The sequence below is a fragment of the Oncorhynchus gorbuscha genome, linkage group LG22 (genome assembly GCF_021184085.1).
Source record: "Oncorhynchus gorbuscha isolate QuinsamMale2020 ecotype Even-year linkage group LG22, OgorEven_v1.0, whole genome shotgun sequence".
Classification (NCBI taxonomy): domain Eukaryota; kingdom Metazoa; phylum Chordata; class Actinopteri; order Salmoniformes; family Salmonidae; genus Oncorhynchus; species Oncorhynchus gorbuscha.
The window spans coordinates 23,043,599-23,062,424 of record NC_060194.1 but is presented as its reverse complement, the minus strand read 5'-3'; the positions used below and the strand labels follow the sequence as shown (position 1 = coordinate 23,062,424).

Sequence of the window (18,826 nt, the reverse complement as noted above, 5' to 3'; positions counted from 1 at the left end):
TTTGTTTCATGTATTGAACCAAACTGCACTAAGCAACATAATTTAATGATCAAATTCTACTGTCATACCAGACTTTTCCAAACTACCAAATTGAACATGGTCTCTACTCTTGATCTTACTTTTAAGACATAATTCCTCAAAGACTTGATTTAATTAATTGTTAATGAAGTATTAAAGTAGTTACTGGTGATCGAAAATTGCTTGCTGTCAGACAAGTGCCTGGAGTTATCTCTTGGCCCCTCTGGTGGGTGAATAGCCTGAGGTGATGCCCTCAAAAACACAATTGAATTAGTGCCTCATCCAAGGTCGTGTGCCAGATACGCTTTGGGGAGCTGATCACGTTACCAAAGATGTTGAAGTTTGGAAAACTGGAACCAAGTCATTGTTGGTGCATTGTGGATATCATTTTGGGTTTCTAAATATGCTTTGTGTCATTAAATATTATGTACTGTGCACAATGCTGTTATCTTCTACTGACGTTATAGAACTATATTTTGAATAACCTTCATTTCCAATACAGGTATTACTAATAACCTTGATAGGCCTACTGTAGTGGATCCATAGGTAACTATGGACAGGAAATCCTCTTTCTTGAGACCCTTGGGTTTTATGAAATCTAGTGCTGTACAGGGATTCATAGTCATCTGAAAATAAACCGAGCTCTATAATCAAACAGGACATACCAAATAAGTATTAGCAGAAATATAGGTTACATTTGCTGACAGAGGTGGGCTAGAGGAGAGATCCATAGTCCATTGCATCAAAAAAATAAGATTTTCAGTACCTACAGTATGATGAATAGGTTTTTAGCTAAAACTAATGTCTATATATGCCAGAGCTTTCCATTAGTTCTCTCTTAAATTGTATTGCATAAAGCCACTGTACTTGAACAAAGACTATATTGCACCCACTTTCATTAATTAAATAGAAAAAAATGTAATGTACAATTCAGTAATGAAACCTTGCAGCAGTTCCAAAACATTTTTTTTTTACCATGACCCTTGACAAGGGGTGGCAGGTAGCCTAGTGGTTAGAGTGTTGGACTAGCAACCGAAAGGTTGCAAGATCAAATCCCTGAGCTGACAAGGTGAAAATCTGTTGTTCTGAACAAGGCAGTTAACCCACTGTTCCTAGGCCGTCATTGGAGATAAGAATTTGTTCTTGCCTAGATAAAGGTAATGAAACAGAGCCTTTTGAATGTTCTTGTGACCCCCCTCCCCCCAAAACAAACACTGACGGCTATTTTCCACTGTCCAGACTGCCTGCAACTCCATAATAAAGATACATTTTAGTCACATGCACCAAATACAACTGGTGTAGACTTTAATGTGAAATGCGTGCTTACGAGCCCTTCCCAACGATGCAAAGTTAAAAAATAATAAAATTGTAACACGAGAATTGAATAATAAAGTTACCAATGATTATTTTTTTGCTCTCTGCAGTGCTGCTGCTAAACATTGCTATGATGACCTATCTAAATACCAACAAAGGACAGCACTCACGTGATGCACTTTCATTGATTTAGGGCAACAGTTAAAAATGAAGACAATAGATTTGACCACATTCCCCCCTAATCTATTTTTAGCCAGGACCGTAGATGGTGGCCATAGAGTGTGACCCACCATATGGGAAATGTTGCTTTTACCCACAGTGGTCACCAATGGTCATGGAGAGCTACAGGGTCATGGGGAGCTACAGGGTTTGTAGACTTCTGTTCCTGCCAAATACCAACACTTTAACACTTGCTTTTGTTCCACTAATAATCTATGGTGTAATTTGTTCATTGTAAATCTTGTCGGTACTGGATATGTTGGCATGTTGATCTGTAAATATTTATTATCCTTACTGGGTTAACATCTTCACCTCACCTCGTTCATGCTTTGTGCTGTTGCCAAAGATCTAACAACATAGCAAATTTATTCACATTTCTAGTATTACTTACAGAAAACTACTTGGCTAATTTGGCAACCATACTGATTGACACCCTCATTACAGTAATTCCAATTAGAAATGCAAATTAGGGAGCCACATCTTTGATTAACTGACAGAAAGTTCCTTGTTGGTTTGTGGATGTCCTCCTAGACTTGTGCTGTTGATGTGACACTACTATAAAGCATTGGGAGAGATCATAATTAACCCTATGATGCTAAAGTGAGTTATTTTTAATTACCAGCCATCCGTCCCTCTGTGTTGCATCTCACAATCTGGACTCTCTTCAACTTTCCTGTGTTAAATATGATGCAGAATGATGATATGCTAATTACCGTAGATGGGCATTGGGATTCATTATGTCTGGAATTTACATGAGCTAATTATCGTTTAATGAAACTAATTACTAATAATTTTACTAATTAAAAGGATGAGAGATCTCATTATGTTTTTTTCTCTTAGTGTGATTCCACAATGGACTGTGTGCATATACAGTATGGACAAATTGTTTCAGGAAATGTGTTAATGACATTCACTAACACATATTATTTGTAATGTCTAAATGTGTTTTCATGTAGTTGTCTTTGTAATAGCAATATCCTTTCATGACCTAATCATATGACCATTTCAATCGGTTTTAGAATTTCAGATTGTATTTTGGACTTTTGGACAAATGATTGCTTCAATATCATGGGGAGCTGTTTGAAATGTGTTTGATATAGACACAAATAATATTACATTTAGGTATAGCTATTTTAGGTAAATTATACAGAACATTTGAAAAGTACTGGTATGCAAACCTGAGTTTTGCTGTCTGGCTGCTCTCTTTCCTGTACAATTGCATGTGTATATTGACCTCTGTTGGGCAATAATAGGAAGCGCAAACTGACTTTGCATTGATTCCCACAATATGTCAGTGAACCGATTTTCATACAATCACACAGATTAATATAACATGAACACATAAAGCATACAGCAAATCACTAACAGAAAGCCCTTTATTAGTTTCTCAACCTCACAAGCATTCAATTCTACAATACCTTTTTACAACATGGTTTACAGCTTTACAAAATCAGAGAACACTAAATATTTACAGAGTTGTGCAAACAATAGTTCTCTAACATGACAGATAAATCTCTAAAAGGGCATGCATAGGAGTGAAGTTTGGCAAGTTAAAATACTTTTCTGAAGACAAAACCCTCTTAAATACATACACTTGCATGTAAACTTCTGTCACTAATTATGAATGTAAACACCAGTTACTAATATGAATATAAGTCAGTTGCCATCCCAAAGGTAAACATTACAATGTCCACATAGTGCATGTCTTAGATACATGATCTGTAAAACCAAACACTTTAGTACAAGCATGTTAGTACATCTACTGCCTTAAAAGGCCTCTAAACATTATTTTGCATGAACAGTAGCTATCTTGTTAGCTCAAAGGATTTGGCAGTGCATCGGAAGCTTGAGAAATCACCAAGCATTTTGTTCTTCAAAGTTCCACTCGCACAACTCCACACATCTAAGATCATTGCATAAGAGAGATGACATCTGAATGACTGATGCTAGAAGAAAGTCTGCATCTATGCCTTCATCCACCATAAAAATGTAAATAAATGATTTGATTTCTTTACATAAATTGTTATTTTAGATCAAATCTTTATATTATTAAGTGTCACTCTAATTCGTATAAAATATAACACCATCCGTTAAAATCACAGATTTCTCACATCAATAAAAATGTAACTAGATTTCCAACACCACTAAACTATGTTAGTATTAACTCTAGAATGTGTGCACCTTTTTGTGTTGATCATTTGTAAAGCTAGTAGTTCTTGTGAATATGGTTATCATCATACAACAGGGTCATTCCACCAAGTCGGTGCCTTTTGAGAAGTGTAACTTGGAAGAAAAAAAAAACTTTTGGTTTCACTTCATTTGTACATTCGGTCATAAAATGCACATTTAACTTCATAAAAACATGTACACGTTAAACAAAACGACCCTATTAAGTGCCAAATAAAGTAACATTTCATCTTAAATCAGCCATGAATCCCCTCGTGAACAGGGGGAATGTACGTTTGTTGTGTGCAACAGGGAGTGGCAATTAAATGCAAGCTTCACAAAAACAATGAAAATAGCTTAAACATTTCTAGTCTGTCTTATCTATGTGTTTTGCTCGACCCATTCAGTTTTCCACCACAAAACACCAGAAAATGGCCAAAAAGAGTAGAAACGGCTCACCTGTTTTTACACGATGATTTGACAATGTTATATTCTTATTAGGAATAGTTTCACCATATTAAAAACAGATTTCAGTTAATGTAACAGGATTGACCTTAAAATGTAAATGTTTTGTCTTTTAGAAGAACCTCTTATCCAGAGCGACTTACAGGAGCAATTAGGGTTAAGTGGCTCCTCAAGGGCACAGGCAGAATTTACACCTAATCAGCTCGGGGATTCGAAACAGCGACCTTTCGGTTATTGGCCCATAGCTCTTCACTGCTAAACTTCTTGCCTCCAAAATGAGAGATAGATTTGAATGAATCACTAATCACATGAAATAAAAAATACTTTTCAGAAATGACTGTCAAAGCAACAACTAGGGCTTTACAATGACGGTGAAATTATGGAGGAATCTTTGGATTAAGTGGGTTGAAATCTTCCTAGAAGTGAAAGGGTTGATGGAGGAACATGTCAAAATGCTGAATTGGCACTTTAGCAAACCTTTATTCATATTTTTTAAATACATTGAATTCTCCATGGAGTCTATATTAAAGAGCGCTTCATTTAATATAACAGGCTTTTACAATTCAATACTGGTGCACAACGTCTATTTAAATATCAAAGGGATGCAAAAGGCGCTATTTTCATGGAACAACCCATGAACTGAGACAGAAATGAAAAAAGGTCCCCTTTCTGAAAGGGAGCATGGAATGAAAACCAGCTCACGCTATTCTCTGTTTTTGTATGTGAACTCAAATTGATCATGATCAAAAACTTATCAAAGCTAGAGAGAAACGAGAGAATGCCCTGCAATTGTATTAGGTTGCCTTGAAAACAGCACTTCCCTCCACTATACTTTATACTGTTATGTAACAGGGGTCTGTGTGCTGCTAAAAGCTTAGCTTCCTCCACTGTCCGACTGCCCCATACTGGGTTCGAACCAGTGATCCTCTGCTTCGCAAAACACACGTAACTATCCTCCTTGACAATGTTCCAACGTGTTGAGCCACCCAAAACGTACAAATTGGATGGCTCCATCTGCAACATTTCAAGCAAGCTGTGGCATGAGTTTACGGTATGTTTTTAACTTTGTTACATATAGATATAAAAAGATAATCATATGTCCTTGGACAAAGAAGCTGCTGGTGTATGTGTGGTTTTGCTGCTGTATCCACCTTGCATCTTTTGTCCGGTGAAGCTGGGTATATGAGCAATGCGGTGGATACTCCTCGCACCTTGACTCATGGCAGTCGGGGAGAGGAGGGAAGGAGAGGGAGGGGAGGAGGAGGTGGAGGACGTGGATGTGGGGGACAAAGAGGAGGAGTTGGAAGAGGGGGAGGTGGAGGAGGAAGAGGAAGATGAGCAGTGAGAGAAAGGGCTGGGTCGGCCATTTTGGGTTTGTGATGAGAGGGAAAGGTTTTGACGTCTGTCATTGAGAGAAGGGCTAGGAGGGACGAGACGACTCAGATTAAGAGACGGGATGAAAGATTTGTGTGAGGAGGATGGGGAGGAGGAAGGTGATTTAATAGGGTTAGACACAGTGTTTGGACCGGGCAATGACATATTTTTTCCAGAGTTATGACAAAAGGCTGGGATCTTAGAAGCAGGTAAAGCAAGGAAATAATGGTTACTATCCCCACCAGCTTTCTCAGCACTTCTGTTAGCCTGCGAAACAAAGATGGCGGGAGATATGGAATGTCAAGAAAGGCAAAAGAAGGGTTATTATACAAAGATAAATAAGCATCATGTTAGAAAGCAAAGAGGTGGCACTAAAATACACTAATTATAGATCATTCATAGAAAATATGAAGTCAGGAAATTATCTACAGGGTTAATGATGCCCACTACTTCACTAATTCAATGCACCAACTCATAACACACATGCAGTGTTTATGACATAAATATCATGCTTCTCAGGGTGAGATAAAGAGGGTTAAATAATATTTGGACAGTTGACAGAGGGTGAGTTTAGTTTGAAAATAGGTTTAGTTTAGTGGATTTAGTTTAAGGTTGAAGACGTTGAAAAAGCGAAGTGAATATATCCTTGCCAATCTATCCTTGCCTCCACCTCCAAGTGAATTACAGTTACATGGTGAGCATGCTCAAGGAGCATATAGAGAGGAAGAAGAGGGTACAGATGGTAACAGTCAAAAGGTCTTGAAGACATACAGTAGGAGAACAAGACAGAGAGTGAGTGGATTCAACAAACATATCCTATAATTGTACAGTTTCCAAGGCTTCATGTAAAGTTCTCTAAATCATGAAAGTAGTTTCTCCAATACTTCCCAACACAGGCCATCTTACAGTAAAACTACCTGTGGAAACTGCTTCTGAGTTTTTCCTCCTGGTTTGTCAGCTGACCCGGCTGGTTGCTGCCAGGACTTTGCAGACAGAGAAAGTGACATCTGACTTGAAGAAGGAGAGCCACTGGTATTCTGTAAGTATTCAAAAACAGACAAAAATCATATATTAGGAACAGATTGTGAAAACACCTAAGAGCCAAAGCAACAACAACAGAAAAGACATGTATCCAGAGATAAGATGGCAGTATGCTTTACAGTAGATCTGTGCTTCCCAAACTGAGCTACTCGTAGAGTTACCAGCTCCAGGGGGAAGTCTGAGACTGTAATGGGGGATTTTGTGTTGAGCTGTATTCTTTTTTTAGTTTGCACTTATAGTTTCACATGCTGTTTGGACATTATTAGTAAAATCTAATTAAGTTATTTTACTACCAGCTGAGAATAAATGGTTAAAAACAAATAATATTTATTTATGGTTTTGCGGTATGCCAGAGATGTTCTCATAAAGTAATAACGTTATATTGCCTGTGATTACAGGCTTTGGGTATATCTAGAAAGCTGCCGAGTCAAGTTAGGGGTCCTCGTTTTTTTTCTAAAGTTCAGGAGCCACTGACCCGCCTGCATCAACACTGACAGCAAAACATGCACAGTGGAACCATGGCCACAATATAAAGCCAGTCACTGTTCAAAGTCCACAATTAGGAAACAAACACACATCATAGCAACCCAGGTACCCTGGGACAACAATCATGTCAGCTGACACCACAAAGACAGCTTATAAGCAGAGGTAGATCCCAGCTGTATCCCCAGCAGCGCCTGAAAAACATGTTAATCTTTAGTGGTTAGAGGGAGAGAAGGTGGGAATCTACCAGGGACACAGCCACCAGCCCAGCCCTCATAGGGACCCAGCCACCAGCCCTCATATGGACCCAGCCACCAGCCCTCACAGGGACCCAGCCACCAGCCCTCCCAGCCACCAGCCCTCACAGGGACCCAGCCACCAGCCCTCACAGGGACCCAGCCACCAGCCCTCACAGGGACCCAGCCACCAGTGCAGCGTTAGGGGGAAGGAGCTCTAAGAGAGACCTGTTTCTTGGAGCTGCTTGTGATGGATGGCCTGGGAAGCTCTGGTTTGGACTTCTTACTCTGAGGATGCTTCAGGAACTTTGAGACCTGAGGAGGGGCAGGCCTCTTGGAGGGACTTCTCTCTCGTTGGGATTTCACTGTGGCTGGAGACTCTTCACAGGAGTCGGTGTTAGGCGCTGCTGGGTTTATATTGTCCACAGTGATCTCCAGCTGTTTAATGGTCTCCTCTAGACTGGTTATGGAGTCGTAGGCATTCTTACAGATCTCCTCTGTCCTGCGTTTAGAGTTTGACCTGGTGAGAGTGCTTGGTGACGTGATGTTATTCACAGAGGTGAGGTGACTAAAGTCAGTTTGTGGTATGCTACTGCTGTTGATCTCAAACCTTTTGGTCTCATTCATGTGTCCGTCCCACTCCTCCTCGTCCTCATAGACCACCACCTGAAGTGTCTTCTTCCCTGTTTTGGTCCCAGTGCGAATCGCCTGGCTGATGGCCGCCAGCTTATTTTTGGGGAACTTGAATTTGAACTTCTTTTTGGTCTCTGGTTTGCTGGTGTTTGAGGGCCCTGTTTTAGACTGTTCTGGTAATGAGCACTCTGCTGTACTCTTCTGTTGCGCAACCACAGCAGGAGTATAATGGTGACTGGTTGCAGTGTTTCCTGTCACTGCTGTCTTGTTTGCCTGATGTAGATAAGTGTTAGACTTTACCTGAGGTACACTCTTCTCTGATCCTGCCTCCTCTGCTTCCTCCTTGATGCTCTCCTGGTGCAGCAGCCTATCCAGCTCCTCCTCACACTCAAAGATGGTGGACATACGCTTGTAGGCCGACCGGATATCCATGGGCTCGTCGAATATGATGATCACAGGCTTCCTGTCGAAGCCACTGTGCTCCTGGCTGATACTGGTGGTGTCGTTCCCCACACTGACGGTCTGAACCTCGGACATGCTGGTACCATTCACTATCTCCTGGTACTCCCCAGTGGACAGAGCCTGCACTCTGTTGCTGGTGATCATCATGAAGGAGATGTTCTCAGGGGGAGGAGGGCCCTCCTCGTCTGGGAGGTCAGGGCTCAGGCTGCTGCCCTCCTCTACATACCGTGGTGCTCTGCTTCTGAAGGACCTCAACACTACCTGCTGGCTCTGGCTGTCACCCAGGCCACTGCTCTCTGGTGGAGACCCTGGACTACCTGAAACCTCTTGGCCTGGACTACTAACAAACTGGATTACTGGTACTGGTGGTGATAAAGATGATGATAGTGGAAGTGGTGGTGATGCTGGTGAAGATGGTGGTGGTGATGATGACGAAGATGATGATGGTTTACTGTTAGTAAGATAACAGTCTTGCTGAGAGGGTTCAGATATGTCCTGCTTCTCTGCAGGTATTGGAGGAGACACAGGTTCAACTACCCCCACTTTCTGACACTGAACAGGATCCTTCTGGACATTCTCATCAACAACGCTCTCCTTCCCACTATCTTCTCCAACTGCTATCTTCTGTATATTAGGAGGACAATCTTGGCTTTCCAGCACTGAGTTACATGATACCAGAGGTGTTGTGTCTGCTATTAGTAACTCTGTCTCCTGGGAGTCAAATGTATTTGAGTTTGCCACCTGTGAGGGGGACAATGTTCCCTCCCTGCCTTCCGATTGGTCTGTTTTTCCCGATGGAGGCTTCTCATTGGATAACTGCCCTGTGACATAATACATGACCTGGGGGAAAAAAAATCAGGGAAATATCAACATCAAAAATATACAATATACTGTATTCTGACTGAGGAACATGGTTATTTGGGGAAGTTAAGACTTACCCTGGGACTCTTTGGAACAATGACAAATCTGTTTTCGTCAGTGTTGCGCACACTTTTGTCTTTACCCTTGTTCTCCTGACTCTCCTATGACAGTTTAGGAGATAACATCATTGCACAACAGCTCCGAGTTCAGTTTACATTTCAAATTGCATTGAGGAGACCAACCTTGGCAGCCAAGAGGGCATGCTTAGAAAACTAAGGGAAATAGAGTCAAGCACAATGTCATAAGAGATATGCTACAAATGATCAGATGCAGATTCATTCACGGAGCCAGGCAAGAACACTGCACAGTGTGAATGACAAGTCTAATCTCAGAGTGGAAGGAAATGGAAATTAATTGAAGATAATATCACATTTGGAAATCAAGAGCAAACATTTTCCAACACCAAGAGACACCATACACTTTTTATATGAGATCAGCCAATTCTCTGAAAGGCATTGATAACATGACAGACAGGAGACACCAAACCTCCGGCCCCCCAGGCCATTCCAATAGCAATAGCTGCAATAGCTGAACACAGCAATGAGTGGCAGTCAGACCAGTGTTCAGAAGCATATTCAATCAAAAGCAAGCTTTAGATCCAAGCTCAGAACAGATTCAGAGGCTGATTAAGCTGTAAGCACAGACAGTACCGACAGGCAGGCCCCAGATCAGATTAGTGTTAGAGGCCAGACAAGCAGTGAGTGAGTTACAAGCAGTGCATGCCTAAGGGGGCCAGAACGGGTTAGAAAAAGGGTACCACATCTGTTACCTTTGGGTCTTTGGGTGAGAGAGAGCGTTCTGGCTCTATCTGTCTGACTTGAGATGCAGTGCTTGTAAGGTCTATGACACACTTTGTGCTTACATCTCTAAGAGTGTACTTCTGAAACACCTGAGGAGGTCAAATTGCACCGATTAGATCACAGATCGTATATCATGACAAGGCCTCTGTAGCTGTACAACAAAGGCTGAGTTAAATATCACAGTAACTGATGTATTAGGCAGGGCATATTCTTGTTCACACAGACAAAACCTTTTCCTCCATTGAACAACAGAGGCAGACATGAACACATTTCCATGAGGTTTTCGTAGTAAGGCAGGTAAGATAAGACCACATACAATAGAGCTACTGTTTATGTTAAAAAAGGCACAAAAAAATAGACAAAGGCTTTGTACATATTTGTGGTTTACATGTGACTTGTGTATTTTTACCTGTAGTTCCTTCATGAATTTATCCTCCTCCTCATCATCATCCTCTTCTTCTTCATCCTCCTTTTCCCCTGGCTCAGCTGAGGCTATAAAAACAGGAGGGGTTTGGGGCTTGGGCTTGACCTCTGGTGGATGTCTGGTGGGTTTGGGACTGGGTTGAGGGACCACCGCCTCTTCATCATCCTGAAGGGGATAGTAACACACTGACTTGGACACTGGAATACTTGCCAGAGCAAAACTGGCTTAGATAAATTGCCACTGTATCCCCACTAGGTCATGTGTGCATACACTGCTAAAGACAACTATTTGACTGGCAGTGTTATGAGGTTATCCTGGGAGGGAATGCTGCTTGACTAGTGAAATTGGCAACAAATGAGTCGCACACCTGGGCGGTGGTGGCTTCCTTCCTGGTAGTAAAGATGACTTCTCCAGACCTCCCTGTGGTCAGCCCTGGGCCGGACAGTGAAGGGAATAACCTCCGTGGTGGGGGTGGTGGAAGAGACTTCACTGACTTCTCTGGGCTGTTCTTCATCTCTCTCTCCACACTGGGCCTGCGAGGCTTTTCAACCATAGACTTATGTGGTCGCTCAGGGCTGACCTGAACAGTCACCTCAGCAGCCACATCAGCTGCCTGAGTGGGTTCTGTCAGATGACGACACACAGACACAGACAATTTATACTGTATGTAGAGCATAAATAATACATACACATCTTGACAAAAGTTTTATTAAACCATGTTTTCCACCCCTTAGCACCCCGCCTGGCAATACAGGTTGGTTGTCAGTCCCCACCCCCATATCTCTATCTACCTGCCCCCTACCCCATATCCCCTAACCTAGGATACTTTTACGTCCACCCCAACCCCCGTCGACGAGAGAAAACCCTCCCCATACCAGCCCTTTCCTGTGGGCCTGAAAGCAATGACAAATTTTTTATGAAAATAGGTACTGTATATGTAGCATCTTAGGATGCTTCTTGGATTGATGACACTGGACACATAAGTATGTTTTAGTATTTAAATGGTAACTTTGAATAACATTACCGGAATGCACCTGGTGTAGAACTACCTGAGTCTTTCTCGAGCACGATATATATGGCAGACATTTAAACATTGACAGATAGCAGAAAGCAAACCCCGTTTTGAATCAATACTGCCATCTATTGGTAAACATAATACTCAACATAAATATTTCTGGTTATGACAGTGTGTAAATATATATACTGTAGTAACTGTAGTAACCTGAAATATTTATGTTGAGTATTATGTTTACCATATATATATGTGTGTGTGTGTGTGTGTGTGTGTGTGTGTGTGTGTGTGTGTGTGTGTGTGTGTGTGTGTGTGTGTGTGTGTGTGTGTGTGTGTGTGTGTGTGTGTGTGTGTGTGTGTGTGTGTGTGTGTGTGTGTGTGTGTGTGTGTGTGTGTGTTTGGGCTTTAGCTCAGATTATTCTTCACAGTCTTCTTCACAAAGAAAATTTGTCCAGGCCTCAATTGTTTCTTGACTAGCACCTTTCATTCTCGCTGTCGATAATTCTAATGTTATAACTTCTACTAGTGACTGTATCCACTGGTGAATTGTGAGAGAGTGGGGTGTTTGCCACTTAAGAGCCAGCATCTTTTTTTTTTTTTTGGAAGTGCTGCCAGCCCGCAGTAATCTCTGTGATTGACTGAGAGATTGAAGGAGCTATCAACGTTAAGTAACATAGTAGATGCAACGCATTGAATGTTTACATTCATGCACTTCAAAATTTATTTTGTAACTTTGTCCCAGAAGCATTCAACTGCAGGGCACTCCAACATCACATGAAGGAATGTGCCTACCTGTTTTAGGGGACACAGTGAACAGTGTGATAAAACTTTTCTTTGGTGTTAAATACAGTCTGTGAACAAATTTAGAATGTATAAATTGGTGGTTCAGATTACGGGATGACAAGGTCATATTTTTCCATATTCTTTTCCAGTTAAAGGGTTATTCAGATTCACTTACTGTAGATCTGTGTACCATGCTTTTCTAATGTCTAGCCTAGAATATGAGCTTTCCAAAAGTGCTTTAAAAAAAACTTTATTTTTAGATTTTCAGAGATAACAACAAAAACAGTACAACCCCAACCCCTCATCCCTCCCTCCAAACCACCCACCCACAAAGGCATCTATAAAAATAAGTTAAATAGGAAAGAAAAATAGAAACAAACATTAATAGAAACTGAAACATTGGAAAAATCAGCACAAATGGCCACTAGAACTGACATGACTGCTCACCAAACTATGCAAGTTACACTAAGTAAAAGACAGGCTCTCCACGTATTGTATTAATGGAGACCAGTTTAAGTCTAACTTCTGTCGGGACCCAAGCACAGTGTATCTAACCCTCTCCAGAGGCAGGGATGACATCACTTCCTTAACCCACTGCATAAAGGAGGGCGGCTTTGCAGACTTCCAGTGAAAGAGGACAAGGTGGCAAGCTAGCAGTGATGCTGTTGCATTCGCCTGATGTGTGGTAGCATTCTGGTCTAGGGGAAGTACCCCAAAAATGGCAGTGACTGGGTTGGGGCAAACAGTTGTATTACACATATGTGAGAACGTATCAAAAATGGGTCCCAGAGGCCACTCAACGATTTGCATGAGCAAAACATGTGTTCCACAGTTGCTGGACTCTGGGGTCAACATTTGGGTATATTTTTGCCAATCTGTCATTTGAGTAATGGAGACGGTGCAAAACCTTAAACTGAATAAGCCATTGCCTTATGCAAAGTGATGACTGGATACGCTCAATACTTTATTGCCATATACTGTATCACCAGGTAGCTCGCCACCTGTGTCTTGCTCCATTGCAGATTTTGTATTTGCAAAGGAAGGCTGATTAATGTCCTGTATTATGTCGTATAATCTTGATTGTACCCTTCAGATAAGGGTTAAGATCTAAGCACCTCACGACTGGACACTTAGTAGGCTCGAGTGGAAATTAAGGGAAATGTATTTTGGCAAAGCTGCAAGTATCTAAAAAAGTGGGTTTTGGGAATATTATGGTCAACCTTCAGAGTATCAAATGAGACGAATTTGTTATCAACAAATAGGTCACAAAAAAACATTTGTGGATTTCGTGGATTTGTCATTCGTGGACCACCTTATGAAATCCTGCTTACTGTGCTCCGGGAGTGTTTTGAAGTTATGTTTAAACAGAGTGTGTGACCTTTATCCCCAAATAAGAAAAAACCTGATGCTCCACCTTAAATGGGAAATTGGCATACCCAATTCCTTCTGCTAACTGATTCATGGGGAGGAGCATGCTTTTTGTTAGATTTAACTTCTAACCAAAGAATGTCCCAAAACCTTGTAGCATGTCCAGGAGATGGGGTACAGACTCCACAGGGTTAGAGATGTATATGAGAAGATCGTCTGCATAGAAGGACACCTTGTGAGTCATGTTGCCCCTCAATATCCCCTTAATCCTCTCCTCCGCCCGCAGAGCGACAGCAAGAGGCTCAGTAACCATATTAAATAGGAAAGGGGATAAACAGCAACCCTGCCTGGCCCCCCTGTGGAGAGGGAAGTAGCTGGAGGTAACATTGTTGGTGCGAACAGAAGCCACTGGGGACGAGTACAAACTCTTAATCCAGTAAAGGAATGACGGGCCAAACACAAATCTCTCTAGTACTGTAAATAATTATTCCCACTCAACCCGGTCGAAAGCCTTCTCAGCATCAAGAGATGACAACCTCTGGCTGTAGAGTTGACTGGGCAGAATAAAGAACATTAAATAGCCGGCGAATATTGTAGAAATATTGCTTACCTGAGATAAATCCGGTTTGGTCAGAGTTAATTATATTAGGCATCACTGTCTCTAAACGGAACAAAAGGCTTATAGGGCGGTACGAGCCACAGTCTAGGGCATTGTCTTTTTGAAGAAAAAACTAAATAGTCGCCTGCTTTTCATTGTACATTGAGCTGAGGATAGGAGATCATTTAGAGGAGAATGTTTTATAAAATTCAATAGGGAAGCCATCAGTTACCGTTCTGCATGGACTGGATTGCCAGAGTAGCGTCATCATCACTTATTGAGGCATCCATGTTGGTTTGTTCATCTGGATAGGGCGGTCCCTGGGGGGGGATGCGTCACCTGGGTGGGTTGATTCACTGTTGTGGTCGGCCTGTCTGGGTTCCCCCCACCCCTTGAGCCACAGTCTAGGGCATTGTCTTTTTTGAAGAAAAAACTAAATAGTCGCCTGGGTAAGTAATATATGCCATTTGTCCTGTGTAAATCTAAGCAGGAGGACCTGCTTATCCCCAGGACTACCTGACATGATGACAGTCATGGCCATGCTGCATCCAGTTTCATTCCCTAGGACCATGTCCCAGGACTGGGTGGTCCCCAGTCCACCTGGGCTCCTGCTCCATCGAACCCACTACCCTGGCGTTTATGAACATTTGAACATCTTGCCATGCTCTACCTAAGTGTCTGTAGCAGTTTCTGACTAGAAAGGATTTCATTGTACATTGAGCTGAGGATAGGAGATCATTTAGAGGAGAATGTTTTATAAAATTCAATAGGGAAGCCATCAGTTACCGTTCTGCATGGACTGGATTGCCAGAGTAGCGTCATCATCACTTATTGAGGCATCCATGTTGGTTTGTTCATCTGAATTGAGACAGGGGATGTCCAGATTGTCTAGAAATGCATGCATACAAGATGTGTCAGGAAGAGCCTCTGGTGAGTAAAGAGTCGAATAGAATTGATTTAATTGATTGTTGATTTCTTTGGGATTGGTAGACGTTAAATCAGCTGTAACACAGATTTAAGGTATTGTGCTGCTAGCAGCGGATTGTCAAAGCTGGTGAGATAACAACTTGCCAGCTTTCTCTCAGTGTACATATAATTTTTGACTGGACTTAAAACAGAAGCTGCGCAGTTTGTTTGGTGGAAAGATTGTCAAATTTCGATTGGTGTAGCAGTCTGTCTTTGTAGAGTTCAGGAGTCGGAGAAGAAGCATATCTGTTGTCCACATTTAGATTGAGTTGAGAGAGCTCCGATAAGCATTTGATGCGCTGTGTGTTGTCAGGGTAGCCTAGTGGTTAGAGCGTTGGACTAGTAACCAGAAGGTTGCAAGTTCAAACCCCTGAGCTGACAAGGTACAAATCTGTCGTTCTGCCCCTGAACAGGTAGTTATCCTAGGCCGTCATTGAAAATAAGAATTTGTTCTTAACTGACTTGCCTGGTAAAATTAAATAATTTGTCCCCTTAGATATGCTTTTAACGAGTGAGACACATCAGGGGTGCAGTTGATCTGTAATAAGACATCAATGTGAGTTGATATGTATATTTTTAAAGGCACTACAGGATAGTAGTACTGGGTCAAGTTGCCACACGCATTGTGACACAGTACTGTCCGGAAAGCGGATATCTAGCTGGACAGGGCTATGGTCTGATATAATGATGCTGTGATATTGGGGCGGCAGGTAGCCTAGCATTGGACTAGTAACCGAAAGGTTGCAAGATCGAATCCCCAAGTAGGTAAAAATCTGTCGTTCTGCCCCAGAACTAGGCAGTGTTCCTAGACCGTCATTGAAAATAAGAATTTGCTCTTAACTGACTTGCCTAGTTAAATAAAGGTAAATATATATATATATTGCCTAATACAAAAGGAAAAATTCTATTGTCCAGCAGGAAAAATTTGTTGATTACTGCGCCTGATTTTGAAAGAAAATGTCAAAAAATATTGTCTATTAGTTACAAAAGGAAGAATTTTATTGTCAACATCAGGGACAGTAATCAATTCATTTCGTGGATTGATGCAGATTTTTTTATTTAAAAAAAAATCCATTTTAGAATAAGGCAGTAAGTTAACAAAATGTGTAAAAATTCAAGGGGTCTGAATACTTTCTGAATGCATTATATATGGTTCAATCATCAGCATACGGGGACACAAAGGCTTTGTTTAGTGCCAGGTCATTGGTAAAAATATAAAAGAATAGATGGCCTAGAGAGCTGCCCTGCGGTACACCACACCCTACACGTTTCGCATTAGAAAGGCTTCCATTAAAGAAAGCTCTCTGAGTTTAATTAGCTAGCTCAGAATCCACGATATGGCAATCTATTTTTACTATATTGTAGAATAATAGTGAAGACATCAAAACTATTAAATAAAACACATGGAATCATGTAGTAACCAAAAAAGTGTTAATGTTTTATATTTGAGATTCTTCAAAGTAGCCACCCTTTGCTTTGTGTAGGTGTGTCCAAACTTTTGACTTCTACTGTAAGTTAACAGGTTATGGTCAATAATATCAAAGGCTCCACTGAAATCTAACAGTACAGCTCCCACAAGCTTTTTATTATAATTCTTTTTCAACCAATCATGAGTCATTTGTGTCAGTGCAGTACATGTTGAGTGCCCTTCTCTATAAGAACGATGAAAGTCTGTTGTCAATGTATTTGGTCAAGGCAAAACAGTTTGCTAAATCTGGCAACAAGCTGATAGGTCTGCCGTTAGAACCAGTAAAGTCCGCTTTACCACTCTTGGGTAGTGTAATGACTTTGGCTTCGCTCCAGGCCTAAGGACAAACACCTTCCTCTAGACCGGCTATTCCCAAACTGGGGTACGCGCAATGTCGTCGGGGGTACGCCAAATAAAAAAATGTGATTCACATTTTCAAATAGTCCATTTAGATTTTTCAACAGGGCTATACATTTGGGTGATGTTTTTTCTCGCCCGTGTCGCCTCGTTTCACTGCCTAAAATAAAATTAAACCATCTGGTGTTCAGCGAAATAACAACATAATGTCAAATACAGGTAGCCAAGTCAAATAATTAACATCCAATCACATTAACCGTTACTCTCTCGCGGGAATTCCACTAACGGTCCACATGTAGCCAAACGTAGCTGCTGCTCATTCCCTTTGATCAAAAATTGTTCAATGGTTAAAAAAAGTAAGGCCCGCGTCCGTAGACACAAATACCAGCCTCTACTGGTAGTACTGCTACTACCAGCAGTACTACACCTGCACCTGTCAACGACACAAGTTGTTCTGCTTTCATGAGCACATCCAATGCTAGCATCAGTAATTCTACATTTGTTGCTAGTCCAGCTAGCACACACACTGGCAGTTGTGAATCTGATGCAGCCAAAGAGCTACTGCCCCCGTTCCCCGGGAAAGCACAGAACAACAGACAGGGACGTTGGACCATCGAAGAGTCGCAAATATGATGAGAACTACATTGGTTTGTGGTTCACTTATATTGGGAGTAGTGCCTTTCCTCAGCCACAGTGTGTTTTTCGTGGAAAATTACAAATCTCACAACTTGACACCTTTACTCCTGCGCAGACATTTGGAAACGAAACATGCCAATTTGAAAAATAAGCCACAGGAGTTTTTTGAGCGAGAATTAAGATTACATTTGAGCAGTAAGACATGTATAAAAGCAACAGATACCATTAATAAGAAGGGGCTAGAAGCATCTTATGTGGAGAGCTACCGAGTGGAAAACTACCTAGAACAGGCAAGCTCCATACTATTGTGGAGGACTTAATTCTTCCTGTTGCCGCGGATATGGCTGGGACAATGCTTGGGGAAAAGGCAAAAAAAAACTATACAAACAATGCCTTCATCAAACAACACTGTTTCACAATGTATCAGTGATATGGCAGGCGATGTATTAAAACAATTACTGCTTCGCATACAAGCCAGTGAATTCTATGCGTTACAGCTGGAGGAGTCAACAGACGTGGCAGGCCTGGCACAGCTCCTGGTATATGTCTGTTACGTTTATTTAGGGGCAATTAAGGAAGATATCCTCTTCTACAAACCACTGGAAACCAGGACAACAGGAGAGGATATTTTTAAAGTACTGGACAGCTTTGTGACATCAAATGGACTTTGGTGGTAAAGTTGTGTTTGTATCCGTACTGATGGTGCAAAAGCCATGATAGGGAGACATAGTGGCGTGTTAATGCGAGTGCAAGCAGTTGCCCCGACGCCACTTGGTTACACTGCAGCATCCACCGAGAGGTTCTTGCTGCCAAGGGAATGCCTGACAGCTTGAAATACATTTTGGACACTACAGTGAAAATGGTTAACTTTGTTAAAACAAGGCCCCCCTTAACTCTTGTGTATTTCCTGCATTATGCAATGATATGGGCAGCAACCATGTAACACGTTTACAACACACAGGTCTTTCCATCATTGTATGATTTTGTGTGTGTAAATGACCTCAAGTTTACAGACAATGTTAAATGTGATATAGCAAAGCACCTGAGTGAGCTGGTTGCGCAATTACGCAAAATTTCCCAAA

The 18,826-nt window shown here is 41.6% G+C and overlaps 1 protein-coding gene across 11 annotated transcripts in view; it reads right to left on the bottom strand.

The window, feature by feature from the left end:
* Positions 1-2,909: 2,909 nt before the first annotated feature.
* Positions 2,910-18,826, bottom strand: part of si:ch211-207d6.2 (sickle tail protein) — an 89,197-nt gene continuing 73,280 nt past the window's right edge. For 5 of the 11 annotated variants that reach the window (XM_046321114.1, XM_046321113.1, XM_046321116.1 and 2 more), the window contains 8 exons: positions 15,104-15,205; positions 10,924-11,180; positions 10,542-10,721; positions 10,102-10,221; positions 9,350-9,433; positions 7,545-9,251; positions 6,474-6,593; positions 2,910-5,823 (listed from right to left, as the gene is read on the bottom strand). In XM_046321114.1, the coding sequence (XP_046177070.1) occupies positions 5,275-5,823; positions 6,474-6,593; positions 7,545-9,251; positions 9,350-9,433; positions 10,102-10,221; positions 10,542-10,721; positions 10,924-11,180; positions 15,104-15,205 (3,119 nt within the window). In that variant the 3' untranslated portion in view covers positions 2,910-5,274. Of the gene's footprint in view, positions 6,315-6,473; positions 6,594-7,544; positions 9,252-9,349; positions 9,434-10,101; positions 10,222-10,541; positions 10,722-10,923; positions 11,181-15,103; positions 15,206-18,826 lie in introns of all 11 variants that reach the window. The other 6 variants (XM_046321120.1, XM_046321117.1, XM_046321123.1 and 3 more) reach the window with 6 other exon arrangements.